This window comes from Filicampus tigris, chromosome 7, assembly GCF_054856515.1.
Source record: "Filicampus tigris isolate MCC_2025a chromosome 7, RoL_Ftig_1.0, whole genome shotgun sequence".
Lineage (NCBI taxonomy): Eukaryota > Metazoa > Chordata > Actinopteri > Syngnathiformes > Syngnathidae > Filicampus > Filicampus tigris.
This window is the reverse complement of record NC_141223.1, coordinates 15,142,882-15,165,219: the sequence shown is the minus strand read 5'-3', so window position 1 is coordinate 15,165,219 and position 22,338 is coordinate 15,142,882. Positions and strand designations below refer to the sequence as shown.

Sequence of the window (22,338 nt, the reverse complement as noted above, 5' to 3'; positions counted from 1 at the left end):
ACAATTATATCATAACAGGACATTGTTAGATTAGGCCTCTTTGGCACATAATTAGATAGGTGACCTGATCTAGGCCGTTGTGTTGCTATGACCTTTTTTCCTGGATCTATTTGCACTCCTGGCACACAAACAGTATATAGTTGAATCCAGTTAAGTTACACATAGGGCTAGGTAGAGCAGGACTCCTGTGTTGGGGGAACTCAGGGAATATAAAGAATAGGAGCAATTTGGGACAGATTAGACCTTCTCCCGCAGTCATAAAAATGATCCATGGCCATGTTTTGATTTTTCTGGCCTACATTCAATAGTTCAACTGAGAATATGCAGTCTTCTGGTATTTACTGTTAATATAATGTAGCGACTGCGAGCATTAATGATAAAGGGACTAAGTTAAGGGTTGTAACAGAACTTTTCAGTTGGTGCCGTGAAAAGTTCTGAACACACAGAAAATTATCAAGAATCATGCCAAATATTGAACAGGAAGTCATCCATTTTAGTTTAAAGCAGCAAGTTCCAGCGCTTGTACTTTGATAAATTTCTATTGTAAAATTATTTCAAATGAGCCTCAACTGGAAGCAGGTATAATAAATGGACATCTAAACCGAATCTGCTTTTTTGGCTAGGCCATCCGACGTGGATGGAGCATGATATTAAACTTGGATGATCATTTCAATGATTTGGCATCATATTTATTGTGTAAGAATTGTAATGATATTTTTTGCTCTTTCCGCATCCAGTGGGTGTTATGCTTGAAACGTCAAAAGTTGTCTTACCTCCCACGAGGAACGTCAATATCATCCTTTCTCCAGCGAACGTTTGGCTGGGGGTCTCCCGTCACCTGGCAGCGGAACTCCACCATCTCGTCCTCCAGCACCACCTGGTTGATGGGCCGGCGGAGGAAGGTTGGTCGCTCTGCAAAAGGGGAAAAACATGTTGTGGTGTTTTCCATTTAACCCTTCTGTCATGTTTGTGTCTATGTTCCACCAAAAATGTTCGCGGGTCAATGTGACCCGCTGCATGTTGAAGGAAGAAAATAACCAGGACAGCAGAATGAGTTTTATTCATTTTTTAAATTTTGGAAAATACATATAATTTTAGTGCCCTGTGACTGGCTGGCGACCAGTTCAGGGTGTAGTCTGCCTTCGCCCATTGACGGCTGGGATAGGCTCCAGCAACTCCCCGCGACCCTATATAGGATAAGCGGTTTGGAAGATGACATGACATGACATATAATTTTAGATTTTTAAGCTTTATAGTTGTAATCATCTTCCTGGGTTAGTTTGACTCAAGAAATGTTTAGTTAACAAGAAAGAGTCAAAAGCAACCTTTTCAGTGTTATCATACGTAAACAAACAAAGGAATTACTTACTCATTTGAACCCTCATGTCTGTTTTTATTTGTAATTTCATGGGTCACTTTGACCCACTGTATGTTAAATTTTCCAAAAGTGCCAAATGACAAAGTACCAGTAAACATTGGATAGTTATCTCATTTCTAAATCCACTACCTAGCATTTGATCAGAAATATATTTTCAGTGCATATAATGGTTAAGTTCAAGCCAAGAAGAAAGTCCATACTGAAAAAACTAAATTTACTAAAACTTAAATGTGTCAACTTGACCTGCAACATAATATAACCAACTAGCATTGTGTAATATTACAGGAAGCGTGATACAATGCCTTTGTCAAGATATAACAGATTGTCAGCAAATTTTGTGGCATGCATGGAGAGAGACTGAAAGGTGGAAATCAAGCTGACCAAACACGGTGACTTGTGCCGTCTCGCTGTCGCGTTCTCCCACCATGTTAGTGCCAACACAAATGTACATGCCGGCGTCACTTTTCTTCGTGTTGGAGATCATCAGCTTCCCTCCACGGATCTAAAAAAGATCAAATAAAAATAAACAATTGTTTTAGTGTTCACAGATGTCTCCTTTGATTTACTGCATTGGGGTTAGGCTCGGGCGGCACGGTGGCCGACTGGTTAGCACGTCCGCCTCACAGTTCAGAGGTCGTGGGTTCGATCCCAGCTCCGGCCTCCCTGTGTGGAGTTTGCATGTTCTCCCCGTGCCTGCGTGGGTTTTCTCCGGGCACTCCGGTTTCCTCCCACATTCCAAAAACATGCATGGTAAGTTGATTGGATACTCTAAAATTGCCCTTAGGTGTGATTGTGAGTGCGGATGTTTGTCTCTGTGTGCCCTGCGATTGGCTGGCAACCAGTTCAGGGTGTCCCCCGCCTACTGCCCAAAGACAGCTGGGATAGGCTCCAGCACGCCCCGCGACCCTTGTGAGGAGAAGCGGTACAGATAATGGATGGATGGAGGGTTAGGCTCTCACTGTGACTCTGTCATCCTTGTCCTCGAGGCGCACTTTGTCCTTCTTCCAGTAGATGGTGGGCTCGGGGTGACCTCGGGGAGGAACGCACTCCAGGATAGCTGGCTCGCCCGCCGCCACCACCACGTCGGTTGGGTTCTGCCGGAAGTCGTCACGCAGCACTAAAAGGGAGGATAGAAAAAGACAATTATGAGTAGTGTGTTGAAAAGTCGAATATTTAAAGGAGGCTTATGAGCAAGACAGCTTTTTTTGGGGGGGCTGTTCTGCCCAAATAAGTTACCCAATTCCCTCTACTGTTGAGTGCGCCAACGCCAGTATGACTTTGCGTTACTATGATTTTCAGAATTGCTAGATTTCTCAGGTAGCGGGTTATCAGAATTTATTGTTTTAAGGTACTAACCATGTTAGAAAGTAATCTTATCAGGATGAATTACAGTTATCAATATTTGGTTAATGCTGAATTGAACCCAGATTTGAAACCCTAAACCTGGCTTGAAACCTGAAATTGAAACTATAACACTGGCTTTAAACCTTTATTACCCTAGTCTGAAACCTTAGTCATCCGGGTCATGGTAACCCACAACAATTGAATCAAGGCAACGACACTTGTTCAGTGCAGTTGCCTTGATTTGAAAGCCGTAATTCTTAGCGTTGGAAAAAGCCCACAGTGACTTTTCAATTTTGAAAACAAACAAACAAACAAACAAACAAACAAACAAACAAACAAAAAAACATGCCACACAGCCATGCTAGTAAATTAGCTTCTCTGTGTTATGCGTGTCACATGGACCGTCTTCATTCTCTCCTTTACTAATTGATTAACAAATGAATCTATGAATCCATTCACAATCGTTCTTCCACAAATAGATGAATTCTTGGACGACTTACTGTTGAATTAGCCACATCAATCCGAGATGAGGCCAGCTACGGGAAAGCTAATTGGAGATAATAGGTGTCCCGGCGGAGGGCGCAGAACAAACACAGACGGAATGCCCTGAAGCTGCGTGTCATTCACATGCGAGGGCTAACGAGGGGCTTGCATATACACTAAGACCCCCCCACACACATACTGCGAAAAAAACAAAACGACGATGATGAAGTGTGTCTGACGTACAAAATGGGACTTGTGACTAATCACCCTCAGGTAGGCCTTTCATCACTTCGATAGCCACAGTCGATGCTGATCATCAAACATGGCCGCCTCTCTCACACGCACACAAACGCACACACACCCAAGCACGCACGCACACACGCGCAAATACTGCGAACAGCAGGAAGTTAAATCCTTAGATGAAGGTGTTTTCAACCCTTATGCTAGGGGGCAAATTGACCTGTTTTTACGTTTAAGAATATGCAGAAATGTATACAGGATCTTAATCCTAATTTCAAACCCTATCATGGCCTTGATACTCTAATTTGGAACCCTCACCTTGAGTTGTAACACTAAACATAACTTGAAACACATACTAGAAACTCTTCACTTGATTTTAAAAACACACTTCAAAGTCTAACCTTGGCTTCAAACCCTAATTTCACACGCTACTCCTGAACTGAAAACCTTACTCGGGAGCAGTCCAGTAAAGAAATGACCTGGATGGATGACAATATCCACAAGCATCTTACTTTGGCTTGAAACTACAATTTTAAACCCTAATTTGGTCTAAAAAACATAACTTGAAAACCTCGATTTTGTTTTAACCCTTTAATCAGGCTTGCGACCCTAATTTGAATTTTCCTCGAAACTCTAATTTGAAACCATAAACCTGATGTGAAGCACTAATTCAACCCTCATTCTTGCTTGAACAGGCTTGAAACCCTCATTCAAATGTGAACCCTTATTTGAAACCCTAACCCTGGCCTCAAGTGTTAATTTTGATTTCAAAATGTAGTTTAAGACCCGAACTTTCATGTCAAACTAACCATTGTTTGAAATACTAACTTAAAAACTCAATTATAAATCCTAACCCTGGTTTCAAGCCCTAACCTGAAACCTCCACCGTGGTTTGAAGACCCTCATTTAAAATGTTACCCACGCCTTGAAACTGGGGATGTTTGATACAGTTTTTTTCCAAGACCGATATCAGTAAGTACTCTAGTACTTTTGATCTATAAAATTTCAATTAACACAATGACAAAAATAAATAAATAAAATACCTTTCTTTCTGACGTGGATGATGATTTGTCTGTGTTAAACGGCCGCAGTATAGGGCCAACTACTGCCAAGGAGGATTTACTCAATGTCAGATTTTTTTAAGTATCTGTGACTGGTGTTGGCAACCTCCATTAACACCCGATATCTTAAAATAAGGCTCGATACTGATACCTGGTATTGGTACTTGCCCATCCTTACTTGAAACCATAATTTGAACCCCAGCTCTTGCTAAAACTTTAACCTTGGGTTCAAAACCTAAATTGAAACCTCAACCCTTGTCCGACTCCCCAGTTTGAAAGCCTAATTCTGGTTTAGAGGAAGAATTAAGGAATATTTAGTCCCACTGAGGGGGTCACACTGACCTCTTTCCACTGCCCAATCTAGTCCCAGGAATGCCACTTTGGGTAATCACCATTGCGCCTCTGATGGATGAAGAGGGCCTCACATACATCTGTTGGACGAGTTTGACAACGCTTGATCAATGGGCGGCCACAGGCCCTTATGTAGGTTCCGAAGGGGTGGTTTTTGGCGGGATTATAAAAGGGGATAACTGGTCACCGCGCCCTTCTTAGCCTCTCTGTGGAGATATGCCCCTTGTCTTTTCTTCCAATGGGCCGAGGGGAAGCTTTCAAGCCAATTATCGCGGACTCGAGAGGGGGAATTTTGTGTGATGTGAATGCAAATGGAGGCACTCCACACAAGACACAGTGAATATAGGAGGTGTGTTTCCATGCCTCCCATGAAGGACTTGAGAGGAAATTAGTTGTTCCCGATTCTCCCTTTTCCCATATGCGCCCCCCCCCCCGCCACCCTTTTGTTTGCTTTATCCATGGATGAACACCCATAGTTAAAAGTATGGCCTGGTGTGTGCCACACACACAATATGTTGTTTGCGTTTTATTGTTTGCCTCTACTCAGTCCTGATAGCACACGAGGGAATTCAGTCAGAAACACACATTAGGTGGGTGATTGAACACTAATATAATCTAATCTAATCTAATCTAATCGAATATTTTGGGATTTAATTGTTCAAACATTGTAAATATTGGAAATATTTCTTTTTCTGTTTTTGGGAGAATACACTTGCATTTCTTTTCATCAGAAGTATGGTCTCTGTGACTTAAACATTTTCCCCACCTCCTCCCTGAGCTGAACTTTAGATCTCTGAGCCTAGCCAACAATTCCAGTTGAGTACATTTCACTTCCTTTATTAATTATAGCATCTGCACACTATGCACACAAGTGTTACAATAGGAACCCTAAGCCTGACATGAAATCCTAAACCCCAACCCAGGCTTCAAACCCTAATTTGAAATCTTACCCAGGTGCCAAGTGTGATCACATGACAAGCCAGTGAAGGGATTGCAATATCCCAAAGCCACTTTCTGCTTTGTGTGCAACTACATGCAGGAGCGCACTTGTCTTTGTCTCCACATTGACACTTGTCGGTCTTGCGGAGGCACTTGACTCATGCTGTTGTTTTCCAAGAACAAAGTCAACTGGCTGATAAGCGAGCATGTATTAGATGTCAGGAAAGTGAACTCTCGCTCCCGCTCGGTGGCCCTTAAGGCATCCAATCCTGGATGAAAGATAATTGCATTTCTATGCCCCCCCCGTGAAGCATTCCCAACAACACCTCGCCTCCTGCCGAGTTTCAGGAGAGCCGCCTGAACCTCCAATCCCCCCAGCCCCAAATTCTTCCTTCTGGCTTATTAATATTTATATATTGTGTTGCATTGACACTCTCTCCTCTGTGTTGGCAAGTGTTATCGGCGTATCGGGCTGCAGGCTAAACAGGAACCGTATCTGAAAAGTACTAATCTCTTTGTGTTTTTCTTGATTTTTCTGGGCAAGTATAAGAGGAGTGGGCTGGTTTGAAGATTGCAGCTCCTCCGCTTGGCTCGCCAACATCACCTCGAACTTGGGACACTGTGGAGCAGCCCGAGGGTTACGGGTGAAAGGGGCGGGGTGAGGGTCCCTGCCAAAATTGCAAAAAGTAGACTCCCACACATGTATTACTTACTGGAACATGTTTATACATCATTAAGAAATTATTACACAGAATACGATCAAAAATATTGGGACCGACAAGAAGTACACGAAGTGTATACAAGTAAGGAAACTGCTGGAAGAGGTAGAGTTAACTCCAACTCCAACAATGATTTTAGACTGTAATTTGAAACCCTAACTTTGGCTTGACACCTTCGTTTGAAGCCCTTACCCGAGCTTGAAACTCTAACTTTAACCCCTAAACTTAATTTGAAATCCTAACCCTGATTCAAAACCCTGCACCTAAGTACGTTGGTGCAGTTAACCTGAAAGGGGAAATCAACGCAAACACATATTTTTTCTCAAGAATATGTTCCCAGGAGGCCCACTAGCTGAAACATGGCATTCTGATTAATATTGTGTTTGTGGAATCTGAGTTATGCAGCAAAATCTACCCCTTTTTAGCCATCTCAGGGGGCAGCGGCCATTTTGTCATTTCTGTCGATTGAAAATGACATCACAACTGCTCACGGCTCAGCTTCAGAAAACAGGTGAGCCGTGATTGGTCATTACCTGAGCCCTGAGCAGTTGTGATGTCATTTTCAGTCGACAGACATGACAAAATGGCCATCCCCAGAGATGGCTAAAAACGAGTGGATTTACTCTTATTCCACAAACACAATATTTTATCCGAATGCCTTATTTCAACTAGTGGACTTGCCGAGAACATATTCTTGAAAAAAATATTTGCGTTGACTTCCTCTTTAAGTCCTACAACCCCATTTACCCACGATTCATTTCTCTAATGGAAAGACTAATTTGCCCCTCCAAAATCACCCTTAAAACACATTTTATCCCCTCTGTATTTGTGTATAAGACGGTCAATAAAGTGTAAATACCTCTAAGTGCAGGTTATTTTGGGGGATTTTGTATCTTGATTTGTATTTTTTCTCCAAAAATTGTGTTTTATTCACAGGAAATTATGCTAATATAATTTCTGGATTGCAAGGTGAGTGCAATGTTTTTATCCAAACCAGGTAGAATGTGGCAAGGCAAGATACTGGGGGGGTTGCGGTTGGGGAGAGGCAGAATATTACGGTCCGGTTTGCCCACCTCACATTACTCATGCAGTGGCTATGACATTGCTTGTCAGCAAGATGAGTGGGCATCCTTGACTGAGGCATCCTTGTAGCCTGCATACCAAGATAAGTGGTGACAAACCCATTCACCCACAGGAGCGCACCTACAGCATGCGGTCACAGAGGGCACCTTCACCAATGCGACACCAAAACCTGGTGGACAGTGGTGGACAAAAAAAATTGCCCCAACCAACATGATATTGGGTGTCCATGTCAAACACGGGATGCATGAAAAAGAATCAAGAATTTACAGCAGGGGTCAATGACCTTCTTGAAATGTGTACTGATAAATGTGACGGGCTACTGGTTACATACACACTTCTCAAAGAACACATTTGCATAATTGCATTATTTGGTGGTAAATCATCTCATTATCGTGGCACGTGCTAGCTTGCCTCCATGAAAGTTTGGCCATGCACTATAATGATTACATTTGAAACATCTAAATTTATAACTTTTTAATCCCACCAATGCGGGTGTGATTTAAAAAAAGAATAGCAATAAGGAAAAACAATGGACACATTTCACTGGTGAACTATTTTTAGAGCAGGCCCGCAGACTAGTCACGTGATCCTTACGGGCTACCAGGTGACCACGGGCACCGTGTTGGTGACACTTGAGCTACAGTATCCCTGAATTTAAACAGGAAGGTACATTCCAGAAACATGCATTTTAGCTTAATCACCTTGAAATTGTCCATAGCTGTAAATGTGCCTGCTGACCAAACTTCAACTACATTTTCCATCATGTACTAGAACATGTTTTCATTTTATTGCATTTTTTTTCTTCCATTTTACAGGACAAAAGACGTTGCATGCTTTTAGAGATACTCTTGTCAGGTCAGGAGACGAAGAAACAAGACAGGCAGATTAGAAGCCTGGGGGACATACTCCGGCACCAACCGTAATGTTCTGATTGGAAAATCTCACCCACACTCACACACACACGCACACCTATGCATGCTCCCCCCCCACACACACACCCACAAACGGCCACACAATATCTGGGCAAGCTGTAAAGAGGGAGCTCGGAGCTATGATATAATTTCATTGGAGTGGAGTTGTTACAAAGAGTGCTATTACAATGTTTTCAATTCCGCCCCGAGAGGAGGGAGCTAGTATATATGTCACCAGACAAACACAGCAGTGTGCTGTCGCTATTTGCACTCGCCTCTATGCTGAAGGCAGTTGAGGGGTAATAGCATACTCTATAGAGGAGATGGGCTCAATCTGTTTTCCCCTTCCTCACTGACCTTTGCACTCCAACCGTCCAGATGCAGAAATTACGCCCTCACCACGACAGCGCACAGCAGGTTAAAGCACATTTGGCAAAACAGCTGGAGCGATACTGCCATCTGAGAAACTCATCGATAGCACATTTTCTCCTCTCTTTTTAAATGTGCATATTGCTGTTACACCATCCAAAAAAAATCAATATCACGTAATAAAGTGTTAAATTTCACATTTTAACATGATAACCTGTCACATAAGTTATCAGGCTTTAATGTGATCAGTTTCACGTTGAAACATGAAAGATCACATTAAAAGATGAAAATGTTTTTGTTTTGCTGCAAAATAATGAGCCGTTATTCTTCAAATGTAACTTTGCTCACCAGTGTGGCTTTTACTGTAAGCGATTTTGACCTTTTTTTTGTTTTGTTTTTTTGCTGTGACATCTATACCACTTAGTTTCTCCATTTGTTTTTCCAGCCCTGGATGTGCCACTGTGACTGAAACGCTGCATCTTATACCATCAGCCACACAACCGCGATCATTTTCAGTCATCACTCTGACTGAAGATGAAGCCATGTGCACGGTGTCAATGAACCGCGGCCCACCGAGCACCCCGATAGCATCTACCAGCGCCATCCTCCTCTATCGCAGCCCGGGGGGACTGTAAATAACACTGTCACATTTTTAGTGATAAGATGCAGCAAATGCGGTAAAGAGAAGAAGGGCCCGGCTGACAGTGATACGGCAGTGCAAGGGAGAAATTCAAAAGGCGGCGATATGATGGTATGAAATGTGCATCTTTTATATACGCAGAAGCCTCAGAGGGAAGATGCACTTTGATGGAAAAGAGGCGAGACAATAGACACAACACAGCAGCGTGATGAGAGGTTGCTCGTTCAAGGTCAAAGTGAAGAGGCAGCAAAGGACTCAAGAGGTTCTGTTTACACGGATGGTGAGAGATGTGAAGAACACATTCTGTCAATTTCAACAATAAAGTCAAATAAAGCTGCCTGCAGCAATGAACAGGCTCTCACATACTTTATTTCAAGGCAAATCCTTCAAGTAATCATGAAAGTTGGCTCTACCCACATTAGGTAAAAAAGCTCGGCAATCGTGTGTCGTCCATCTGTTTTTACAGCCAAGTTTGAACATCACCATTACGCTTAACTATAGGAACAAAAATAACCCTGTACTTCAATGATTCCATTATAATGTATTACACATAAAAGTTAAATAAAAAATATACCTAAATAAATATCTAAAAACAAACAGATCTCAAATGCAATGACCTTAAAAGTTAAATACAACTGAACTGTAATCAGGCAGTGATATATCTATGTACCACTAGAGGGAGCCTGCATATTACTATTGGTACCACACTTTCAGACTCACTGGTCTCGGAGAACCATTTCTGACTCGGACTCAGGATTAGAGTTCGTCAAAATACGAGCTCTGGAATTTGCTTGAATTTGAGGCGACAAACCAAATTGTCTGGCTTCCTGTTCAACTTCTTGCATGGGTCTTCATTGCTGTACTTGGCTGTATAACATACATTTTTTGAATTCATAATTGAATGACTGGGAAAACTACTGAGTCATATGGAGTATACTTTTTAGGACTAAATGACTTCGGCCTACTTCACCGCTTTATTTTAATGTTGTTGGTACTTGGAAAGCCAATTACTTTTTTTTCCCGTAGTACATCATGTAAAAAGTTTGAGAAACACCGCTTTCGACATTGGTGCTCATAATCGTAGTGGTTAGGGCAGTGTTCGCTTATGCAGGCGCACCCGGAAACAAAACAAAAAAAACAACTAATGTTGCTAGTGAAAAACAAAATAATTAACTCTTAATGGACCTTTCCCCTTCACAGGCCCCAACGATGGAGGCACACACTCACACTGCAGCCTAATCCCTGCGTTGTGGTAATGTATAGCTCATTAAAATGTTAGCTAAAAACTCATTAGTATTCACTTGAAGAAGTAATGGCTTCATTACTGTAATGTGCTGAAAAGCAAAGAAAATGACGGGAAACAAAGGGAGACGCCGAGCGACAGCTTTTCTAATCACTTAATTGAGTCGCAAATGGTACTTATTTGCATAATAAATAATGACTTGTCATAGATTTCGTCACTATCGTTAAAGATGCATTCCCTCGCCCTCAAAAAATCATCATCATCACTTCTTGTTGACGCTTATGAGCGTGTTTTTCGGGAGGGACAGAGGGAGTGGGCGGCTGATTTGGTTAGTGGGTTTGTGCTTGGCACATGCCTCCAGTGTGCCGAACACCGAGCTGGCCGATACTGATGAACAATGCGCCTGCAGGACTTTGTGCCCACTCCGATAAGGCCCGACGCCCAGCATGATGGCTGCACTCAAGTATGGAGTGGACACTTTACAGCCAGAAGGGGGTAGGAAGACGTGAAGGAGGGCGAAGGAAAAGGGGGAAAAGGGGCCGTTGGGGGAATATGAGGGCAGGGATTGATTTCCTGCCAGTGTTAGCAGGGAGGCAACACAGATTTAGTTACGGAGCTGGTGTGTCCCGTACTACAGGGTGGGACGATGAAGTCGACTGAAAAAACATTTGGAGGCTATATTTGCAGCCAACATGAGGGGTTCGCAATTTAAAGATTCATACAAATGCAGCCTTCCTGGGTGGGTGGGATAAACCTTCTGTGTTTGAGCGTGAAGAGACTGAAAAAAACCATACCGTGCGTGTATGGAATGGAATGGAATGGAAATGTGTACAGTATGTCAAGTATGTGTACAATATGTCAACTCCACTCCAATGACATTGAGGTATTGACCTTCCACAGGGAAAGATAATCCTCAGGATGCTGTTTAGCAGAATGGATACTATACCACACATGCACACGCACATGTGCATAAGTTGAATGGCACACTTTACACACCATTTGTATTGAGCACCAAAGCCCTGCAGCCTCTTCCTGCAATCTTCTGCATCAATCTTCTTATAACCATCAATGGTCCCTTTTTTCCGCAATAAATGTATATTACACACCAGACCATATTTAACATTGCTGCGTCTTTTCCTTTTTTTTAGTGTTTTGCTCCATAATTGGATTGGCAGTAACGGACGAGCGAGCTGTTAGGAGCTTATAAAAAGGTGTCAGTCGGCGTTTTAATGAAGCTCTCGGTGGGGATATGAGCGCCTCTTATCAGACTTGCAAAAGTGATGGTCGCCAAGCATTTTTCATAATATGTTTTCTCTCAAGAATATTTTTTGTTGTGTATTTTTATGCAGTTTTGTTTATTTTTTGTCATTAAAAAAAAAAAATGTTCTAATGCGGTGGTGTTGCTCCTTTTTTCGCGCCCCACTTTATAGTTATTGTGGTCCATTCTGAATATTTTGTTTTTGTCTTGTAATTTCCATGTATTTTTCATATAATAATTCTGTCTTGTTTTGTTTTTGCAACTATTTTTGTTTGATTGCCATTATCTGATTATGTAGGGTTAGGGTTAGGGTTAGGGTTATGGGTTATGTTTTGTTTAATATTTGTGTATTTTTCTAGATTTAAAAAAATAGATTTTAAACATATTTTTTGTATATATTTTTTTTTCCGTTTTGTTAATATGGGTGAAAATTGGTCTTTTAAAAAATAAATATATATTTTCCACAATTTTTGTTTTTTGTAATAATATTTTTCTGGTATTTTTGGTGGGGTCTTTTTAAAGGTGTCAATGTTTCTCTTTGATTTTAGATGAAGTGTATTTTTTTAATGTATGTTATACATTAGACATTTTGTGTTTTTCCATGGTATCAGTTCAAATTCACACAGACAAAGGTTACACTCATAATCTAATGGGGACCATCTGAAACCCTATTTGTAGCCTGCACTTCATTTATAATGTCTTTGTCTAATCATGCTTTCACTTGAAGCTGATGTTGATATTCGGCGTGATGTCCACGGACGTAAAGTCCAATCCTTGTCAGGCTGCCGAGCCAAGGTGGTGTTTATTTCCATATCAATACCAACAGAGCACAAAGAAGTTGTGAAGGGGCTGCCAGAGATCTTCAATGGAGCGTGAATCGAGTGGGAATCATGCCTTTCCAGAACTGGAAAAAACAACTATAGATGTTCCATACCACTTTTTTTCTCGATAAGTATGAGTATTCATTCTTTGAGTACTCACTGATACTGAGTACTGATACAACAAATACTTGTGATATAAAAAATCAATTGACAAATAACAAAAAATAATTTTAACCTTTGCAATGTGTTAGAAAGCTGCCCACATCTTTAGTGTTTGGGGACTATTCTAAATATTACTCATATATTTGTATTATTCTTCAAGTATTTTGAGCATTTGTTAAAAAAAATCACACTCTTTTGCTCTTTCCTATCTAATGTATTTTTTATGTACTTGCATGTCTGCCCATGGTAGAGATGTGAAGACAATTCAAATGCAGCATTCGTGTACATTGTTGTGCACTTGTGCTCATTGTGACAAAGCCCCACCCATCAGCCATGTGCACTCATGTGATGCTGATGTTGAGCTGGCTGAGCCACACGCAGGCAGCAAATGGGGAATCTTAAAAGAAAAAAAGAAAAAACTAGCTAGCACCGTTGTAAATCATACTGAATTGTGGCTTTTTATGAGCGGCAATGCACAGTGAGATGTGGGTTGCTTTTTGAGCCCTCTGCAAAGCATCTTTCCCTTGGATCGATACCGCCCGAGAGGTCAAATCCGACGCCTCCAATGTAGCTTACTGGTGAGACGTTTGCTATATCATGATAACCTTTGGTCAACCAGTACATGAAACATAAAAGTCCAACCTGAAGTTCTGTGAAGCCTGGGCTCAAGCCGGTGGCATTAAATCACCTGCTGAGACATTTATTGATTGCTTTTTTTTAAAAATCTGAGCACTGGAAGAAGAGTAAACATTATACAGGTAGGGTTCATGTACACAAGGTTAACTTTTCAACTTGTATAGCATTCTAACACATGAATGGATGCCATGAATTGAATTGCATTCACAGTTTACTGCCAAACTAAACATTAATACACAATGAATTACAACCACATAACTTTGCCTTAGTAAAGTCTATTAAGCTTAATGCTAACAAAAACCATACAAACCATGCAAACCACCATAGACAGGCTAACAAATGGTGTCAATGTCCTGGAGTTGCTCGATAACCCGATAAGCAATGAATATTTGAATACAAAAGGTTGTGTAATACATACAAACATAATCACAGGAATTTATTCTTTATCCTTTACGGAAAGTGGCAAATATTACTGCAGCTTACTTAGTTGTGAAACTCAGTGCCTTTATTATAGTGTCCCCATGTGGCCAGGGCACAGACTAGAACAGGGCTGGGTATCTTGCATGTTTTCTATGTCACCCTGGTGTAACCCAGCTGATTCAAATGATCAGGCTCGTCATCCAGCTTCTGCAGACCTTGCTGACTATATGATCATTTGAATCAGGTGTGTTCCAGCAGGGAGAGATGGAAAACCGGCAGGATACTGGCCCTAGAGGGCCAGAATTGCCCACCCCTGGACTAGAAGGAGCATCACAATGTCCTATGAATTGAAGCAAAAAAATGTGGCAAAACCAGTTTAATTCTTCATACAGTATATTTTTTTTAATTCAGTTATTTTTTATTAGTCTTTAGAGCAGGTTCATTCATTTTTTATTTTTTATTTTTTTTGTTAAAAAATAGTTTCTTCAAGTACACCCTACTTCTCCTGCCTCCCTGCATTTGGGTCCTCTATGCCGTAACCATGACACCTTGGTCATTATTCTGCGAGTACAACATTATGGAGTACTATTTGTTCTTCCCAAAAGATACATTACAGATTTTGCTGTTTTCTCCTTGGGAGGCTAGAACAGATTACTGGCCTTTCCATTCATTTCAATGGGAAAAGATCTTATCTCAAGGCATCCACTGTAGAGTACACATTAATTCCAAACCAAGTTTGAAGATGTACCACCTGAGATTGTCACGCAAAATGTCAACATATAAATTCAACACAGCAGCACTGCTGATGCGGTGAATCTGGTACATTACACTCATGTACACAAACGATCAATTTGAGTCCGCATGCACACGCAGACACACACACACACATACAAAGCAACGACGTAACAAATTCACTCACGTTTACTAGTCAGGAGATTTATCGCAGCTGCGCCTGGCCTGGCGTCGTCCCGCCGAGGGCTGCAACATCTCAGGAGGCGGAGGCGGCGCGACAGGCCTTGCTCGCTTATTTCGCAATCCAATTTGTGTTAATCGCTTTATGGTGGGAGTAATTGTGTTAGTTGCATCTGTAATCAGCTCTCTGGCTCACTGCGTTTGTATACTGTATACCTTTATACAAGCCCGATGTCACATGCTAATGGAAAGAGGATTTCATTCAAAGGGGAAGCATAACAACAACAGGGTAAGTTAACGTTAGTTTGGCATGCTAAGAAACATCAATAAATGAGGTCATTGTAGTTGTGATATTAAAAGCAACTTAGTTACTTCACTGATTATTTGAGTTTAAAGGTGACTAGGTTAGAATACAAATTACGTTATTAGTTACTTTGAGCAGACTCCAACAATCCCACTTAACATAAAAATGACAATTGGTTTTGCCAATAGTTATGAAGAGCATTTTTAATTTACCACCTCAAGCAAAGAGGGACAATCCGTTGGGTTCCATCACCCATAAAGTATCGACTCGGTACTAGAGGTACCAGGGTCTAAATGTACGGTTTCTAATTAGGATTTCACTTCTAGGTTAAGGTTTCAACCTAGGTTTTAACCCTGGTTTGGTTGTCAGTTTAGGCTATCAAGTTAAGATTGTAGACCTCAGGTAGGGTTTTAAACTACAAAGATTTGAATTCAAAGCAGTGTCAGGGTTTCAAGCCAATGGAGCTGTGGCTAACAGGGTAAGCATTGTGCAGTGGAAAACACACCAGACAAACAGAATAATCCAAATTTCCCAACGACCAACTTGTCCGATTGCATTACTTGGGGTCGCAGTTGTTTCGGACTGGCGGAGGTTAAGGATTTAGGAATAGGAGCAAAGCTAATGAGGCGAGCGGTAATCTGGAGCTTTGTGCACGGCAGAGTTCCGTTAACAGTATCGACGACGCTGCGGATGGGATGAGATATCGTCAGAGGGCGGCCGTGACCTACATCGCAAGGACAAGACTCAACGGCAGCGGTTATCCGTCCGCTCTCTCTGCACATCATCAGCATGCATTTCCATTTCACAAGACTTTAGTGCCTCCTTTCATATCACCAGATTATGACCGTCCACACACAAGCACAATAAAGGATTATCAATAGCTACTGTGCTACACACAATCAATACAAATTTCATCTGACAATTAGCAAATGCTTGAATAGAGAGCAGCAGAGGTGGAACAAAGTAATCACACTTTGTATTTAAGTAAAACTACAGACAAAGTACAGATGGTCCAAAACACATGAGGTGGCAAAATGTGTCAGAAAAATAATACAGTAGTCCCTTGTTTATCACGGGGGTGAGGGTTTGGATTAGGACCACCCCTCCCAAAGGCAAGACTTTCGTCAAAAAAAATAAAAACAAAAAGAAAATCAGAAAATCTACTCAAGTACAACACCAAAGTATTTGTATTTCATTTACTTTCTACCACTGGAGAGCATCAGTAAGGACGCTGAGGACGGGCGGCGGAGGCTACAAGGGAGAAGATGAACAGCATTCAACTGAAATGAAACACTGCCACTATGTGTCATTGGGAATCTATACGTCATTAAAATGATGGCTAGCTTGCTTAGTCTATGTTTTTTGGAATCATCCCTCCGTTACATGATTATCTTGTGTAAATCTTATCTGGAGACAGCCGTGAATCAATACTAATTGGTTGCTCTTTTAAATTAAACACCTTGCAAACGGAGCACATTGCTGTGCATTCTGACGGTTGAGGACTATCTTAAAAGGGTGTGGTCTCCACCACACAAGACGTTTGCTCAAGAACTAACCTGGTTTAGGTAACTTTACAGTTGTTTTCTCCTGGCAGCTCATCAGGACAACTTGAAGGAGATGGCTTTAAACGGGCAACCTATCCGTCTAGTATATGTGGTTGAAAATAGGCAGCAATCTAACAAAATCTCTACAGTGGTGGATTAAGATGTTAGTTTACAATGTCCCTTGTGCGCGGTCGCAACTCAAAAAAATAGTGTCAGAAAATCATCTTTCTACAATGAAATGTATGGAAAAGCCATACATGTATTCCAACCTTGAGAAAACAAATAAATGACATAATTTAGTAGCATGTATAGAATGAAACAGTTTTTGTTAAAGTTTTGGGTTTCAATTCATGGATATTGTGCTGCTCTTTCTGGTCTGTGCACCTTGGCCACTGCGGGGCAGGATAATACAGACATAGACAGCCTTTCAGATTTTCAGAATTAAGTACGATGCGGTAATATTTGCCAGTTTTCACAAAGGGTAAAGGATCAAGGATAGGTTTGAAATTTTCGGGCAGGATTAAGCCAAAAAACACACATGCGAGCTTGTTGTCCTTTTGTATTGGCTTCCGCCAGATGATGTCTGGCTTCTTTACGACACAGAGTGAAAGAACTGCAACACCCTGACCACTGTTTGATCTTCCTTCTTCTAGCTAACGGCTGTGCAATAATACTGAAATAAATAAAATCAAACCAAAATGTACTAAATTCACTGACAAAGACGCAGACGAGGGAAAACTAAAGTTCTCTATAATTATATTTAGTTTCATTAATTTTGGAAATCTAAATGATAGTTTCAGTTAGTTCAGTTAGAAAAAATCATTTTCATTGTTGTTTTACCTTAACGAAAAAGGTTTTTACAATTTTGGTTGTAGTTATTTCCTTGGTTTTTGTTAACTGAAATAACCTTGTCCGGGAGTGGCACTGGCTTGATCACAAAGTGAAGGCAAGGAACGATCATATGTGCTACTACTATTTTATGCTCAAATAATGTTTGCCTTTGGCTAAAACTAAGCTCTTTGTTACCACATTAGATGCGTTAAACCTGTAAATTACACAGACACATTCCCACTATATCTTAAAATGATAATGTGTACCTCACGCCCTGAGGGGGAACTAAAACCTAAATGGCCATTTCTGCATCCTGGAATCCGTTCAATGGCAGAGACGATTCCATCAAGGCTCGGATCAAAGGTGACTCTTCCTGCCATTTAGGATGGAAGGTGCAATTTTTCCTCTGATTAATTCCGGGTCCTTGAAAGGTCGCGGGCGTACAGTGACATTTCAAGCAGTCATGCCTCACCCCAGAGAGCGGGACGCCAGGGAGCCATTAGGGGCCACGTCGGTGTTTGCCATCGACGTTTGAATCGCCACTCCAGCCGCCGCAGGGGTCCCCACATCACACGTAGCAAGGGGAGGTATGCGTACACACGTATGTACAAAGACTAACGTGTTACATACATGAGCCAAGCCTCTCCTTCTCCGTGCCTCCTAATGTCAGAACAGGGGAGCAAGCAGACGCACTGCCCCCTGGGTAATGAAAGAGCATTGTGAGTTTGCGCTGGCTGTAAAAGCCAATTAGTGCCTACAGTTTTATCAGCTCTCTCTGTTGGAGATACGCATGCACATCTAATGAGATCTAATACAGGAGCTGCATCAAAGACAACTACAAGTTTGCAGAGGACTACAACGTATCGAGCTCCTAAATTCTATTCTTTGTTCGCCTTATGTACAGAGGGGAATGAAAGTGTTACTGTGAAGCACCGAATATTCGCGCTTTCACATTGTCTCTGTACATTGTCATTCTGAACATTTGAACTCTGGGAGAAAACTGCTTTCTTATACCTCCAATTTAAGTGCTTCATCGCCATCTTATAGTATCTATAGACAGTTACAAACCTCCCTTTTGGGGGGGTCATCAATTGCCCCCAGATTTCCACGGCAGGGCTTGGTCCCTACTATTCACAGTATCACTTTGTGCTGTCGATGCGCCTCCTAGTTGGGGTAAACAACAGAAATAAAGATTCTGCAATCGCACACCAGAGTTTACTACCCTTCAAACGAATGTCGCGGTGCGCCTTTTCCATGCCTTCAAACGCCTCACAAGCACAACGGGGCGCTCCTTTGCACCACTCTGAGGTCTTTGATTGCTGTCAAAGAAACCGTGCCACTCCCCCCAAAACACACCGGAATGCTAAGAAAACTGCATGGAAACTCGGGATCCCACCACACACAGCAGTAGCACAGACTGCCAACCTGTCCTGTCCCATTCGCGACCTGTGGCATTCCTTCCTCACAGGGTGCAGCACCACCTTACTCCTGTCCTGTCCTGTCATGCTGTGAAAATTCAATCAGATTTAGCAATTTAATGGAGCCACCCTAAACCTATTACAAAATATCACTGTTGGTATGGGGGGGCCTATGATGGTGTAGTGGTACACATGCCTGAGTTGTATGCGGGCAGCGTGGGATCGGTTCCCGCTCAGTGACGGTGTCTATGTGTGTGCCCTGCCACTGGCTTGCGACCAGTTCGGGGTGTAGTCTGCCCTTCGCACATTGTCAGCTAGCATAGGCTCCAGCACCTCCCGCAACCCTGTACAGGATAAGCGACTTGGATGACATGACATGACTGTTGGTATGGACGCTACTGGCATCCCATTAAATCAGTTCTGAATCTTGCAGTATCACACACCACTAAAATGGAGTGAAGCTACCAGGGCTAGCAAAATTAGCTCAAGAGCATGCAAACTCTGTTTTTAGCTGCTGTACCGACAGATGGCACCATGTAATCCCTTAATTTTGTTAAGTAGTTAGCATAATTTACCTTGATTTACTGAGCAGTAAGTTCTGACATTTACAATTAAAAGTGTCCCAATAGCTACAGTTGATTAGGAAGCTTTGCCAGTGTGACATTGATTGATATAATTTGATTAGCAAAGACAAGCTGATCATGTTCAATTTCCATTAACATTATTGAACAGCAAACTCAATTTGAGTGACTTTGCTTCCGATATTATTGATGCCAGCGCTCAATCTGAGGCGGGAGCTATGAAGAGAGACAGGGAGAAACTAGGTGGAGTGCTTTTTGTTGTTCTTCATCTTTCATTATTCAGCCTACAGCCATGAAGAACTGAATAAAAGGAGCCATGATAGCACACAGAGAGAGTTGTATTTTTCATAAAGCATGTCTGAATACGGGGTAGGAAGCGTGAAAAAAACACCATCCCCCTGCCCCCAAAAAGGAGGTTTGAAATGAAGAGATGGCAGCTGCTCATGCATGACTGCTTCCTCTATGTTGGTTTCCACCCCTCACTGGAAAAGACAATGATAATCATAATGCCACTATTTTGAAGCGTCGTCTTCATGAATGAAAATCGCCAGTGGGAGAAGACATGTTAGTAAAATGTTTGGGTTGAAAAGTGGGGCAAGATGGCGATGCCGAGTTACCCACACATGTCGCTCTGTTTCTGAACTAAAAATTAGGAGGGCAAAAGCAAGGTTTGAGGTGAAGGGATTTGAGGGAGGGGGATGGCCGCATTCTGCTGAGTGTTGTGTTTTGCACGGGTGCAAAATAAACAAAAGCATCGCAGGGCTTGCTAAAAAGCTGTCATTAACGCAGATAATTTCACAGCACAAAGGCGCTCACCTGACTTTCAGTCGATCAACAAATTGCTCACTGGCTATTAACATAATCGCTTCATGGTTGGCCATATTTTCCAAATGTGTGCACTATTAATGCCAGCAATTACACGGGTTAAATGCAACGAGGGTGATGGAAACATGAATCCGAAAAGGCTGAGAGGAACCAACAAGTGTGGCTGCAATGCACATTTTGGGGTGATGCAACCCAAATTAACCAGTGGTGGGATTTATTTAAATACATTTTTCAGGTATTTGAATGCATTAAATATTTTTCAGACATCAGAGTATTTAATGTTATAACAACTTTTACTCCCTACATTTGAAAACCTCTACCTGTACTTTTGACTCCTCACTTTGTCCTTTTTTTTTTTTTTTTTTTTACTTCAATGGATGATGACATAGAGACGTAAGTGGACGTAATAGCCAGGGTGATGGGTTTCCACACCAACACCTGGGCTAGTGCTGTCCGAACAAGTCTTGTGAATAAACTGATGAAGCCTGCAAAGATGAGAGATGAAACGTCTAATAAGACAACCAGAACAGTCCACTTACAATCGATTCAATGCCCTGAAAATGATTAAATGAAATGACCTGGATGAATGAGAATATTTACAGACGTAAATAAAGAAAGGTGAAGGTAATAAAAGAGGGAAAGTATTTTGTGGGCAAAGTTTTTATTCTTTTTCCAATTTATCAAAACTGGTAGGCTACTCTATATAACTTGCAGTAATTTGCAGAGATGGGCATTCCGTCTATGTGATGAACTGGTCAGTCTATCCGCTTATGACGGACATCTGCTTTGCTGACGGTTGAAAAATGACGGGTAAAATTTTAAAATACACGGACTAAGCATAGTCGGAAGCCCATTTAATTTTATTTAATTTTTAGTCTATTTTTCGCGGTGAGGCTTCACTGACCATAGTGAGTTGTTGTTGCTTGGGGGACAGATTTGAGTGAGGGACCAGGCTGTGAACAGGCTTCCATGGCGCAGTGAGTCACGGTGAGACACTCTTTCTGTTAAAATATCGGCCAGCGGGTGTGTCTGTATGGCGGTGCTATTGAAGTTTGCAGTCGGAATCGTTGACGGAACCCATTTAAAATAAGAGGCGGACCAGCTTAAAAGAATCAATTAAAAAACTCAAAATACAGAACCTGAACTAACTTGCCTGAACTACAACTACCTGAACTACGTTTTCAGCAAAGAGGGGGTCCTCCACGAGTACAATTTTTAAGGCAAAAATGGTTCAATAGTGGATTCCTTCTTGAGAACGAATGGCTGCTTGTCTTTAGTCAAGCACCTCGGAAGACTCCCCCAGGAGCCCTCGCTTCACTGTCAAGCAGGCACCTTCATTAATAGCGGACACTTAAATGAACACACGGGCTATCAATTAGCACGGGCAAGGCTCATTCGGAGGTGGTGGGGGGCTGGGAAGAAGGCGCTTGGACAGATGTTGAACCACTGTGATGGATAATGCTGCGTCTTGCCTTGTTTGTTTTTTAAAACCAAGCATGTGCACACTTGAGTAATTGGTGCTTATTCATCTGGCAGGGATGCCTTCCATTATTCTTTTGTCCCTAACACAGAGAAAATGTAAACTGCTGCTAAATGGCAAAGTCAACTTCCTCATTAAAAACAGTGCCTGCATTAGCATGGAAAGCGAGTAGGTGTCGCAGGATGATCACTTTTACCTTTTAGATACACGGACTACAGTAGCCGTATGGATTAACACACGATTTCACGCAGCCATATCCTGCGTCCATCCATCTTGCCCATTTTCCTGATGAGTTAATTTCCCTCCCATCACCCGTTTTCTGAGCACCCCTTGACGAGCCGCTACGTTCTCCTAACAGGATCCTCTCTCTCGCAGCGCGATTGAT

The 22,338-nt window shown here is 41.9% G+C and overlaps 1 protein-coding gene across 7 annotated transcripts in view; it reads right to left on the bottom strand.

Moving 5' to 3' along the window:
- Positions 1–22,338, bottom strand: part of robo2 (roundabout, axon guidance receptor, homolog 2 (Drosophila)) — a 372,150-nt gene that overhangs the window by 84,148 nt on the left and 265,664 nt on the right. For all 7 annotated transcript variants that reach the window (XM_086035298.1, XM_086035303.1, XM_086035302.1 and 4 more), the window contains 3 exons: positions 2,338–2,495; positions 1,760–1,880; positions 774–912 (listed from right to left, as the gene is read on the bottom strand). In XM_086035298.1, the coding sequence (XP_085891424.1) occupies positions 774–912; positions 1,760–1,880; positions 2,338–2,495 (418 nt within the window). The remainder of the gene's footprint in view (positions 1–773; positions 913–1,759; positions 1,881–2,337; positions 2,496–22,338) is intronic.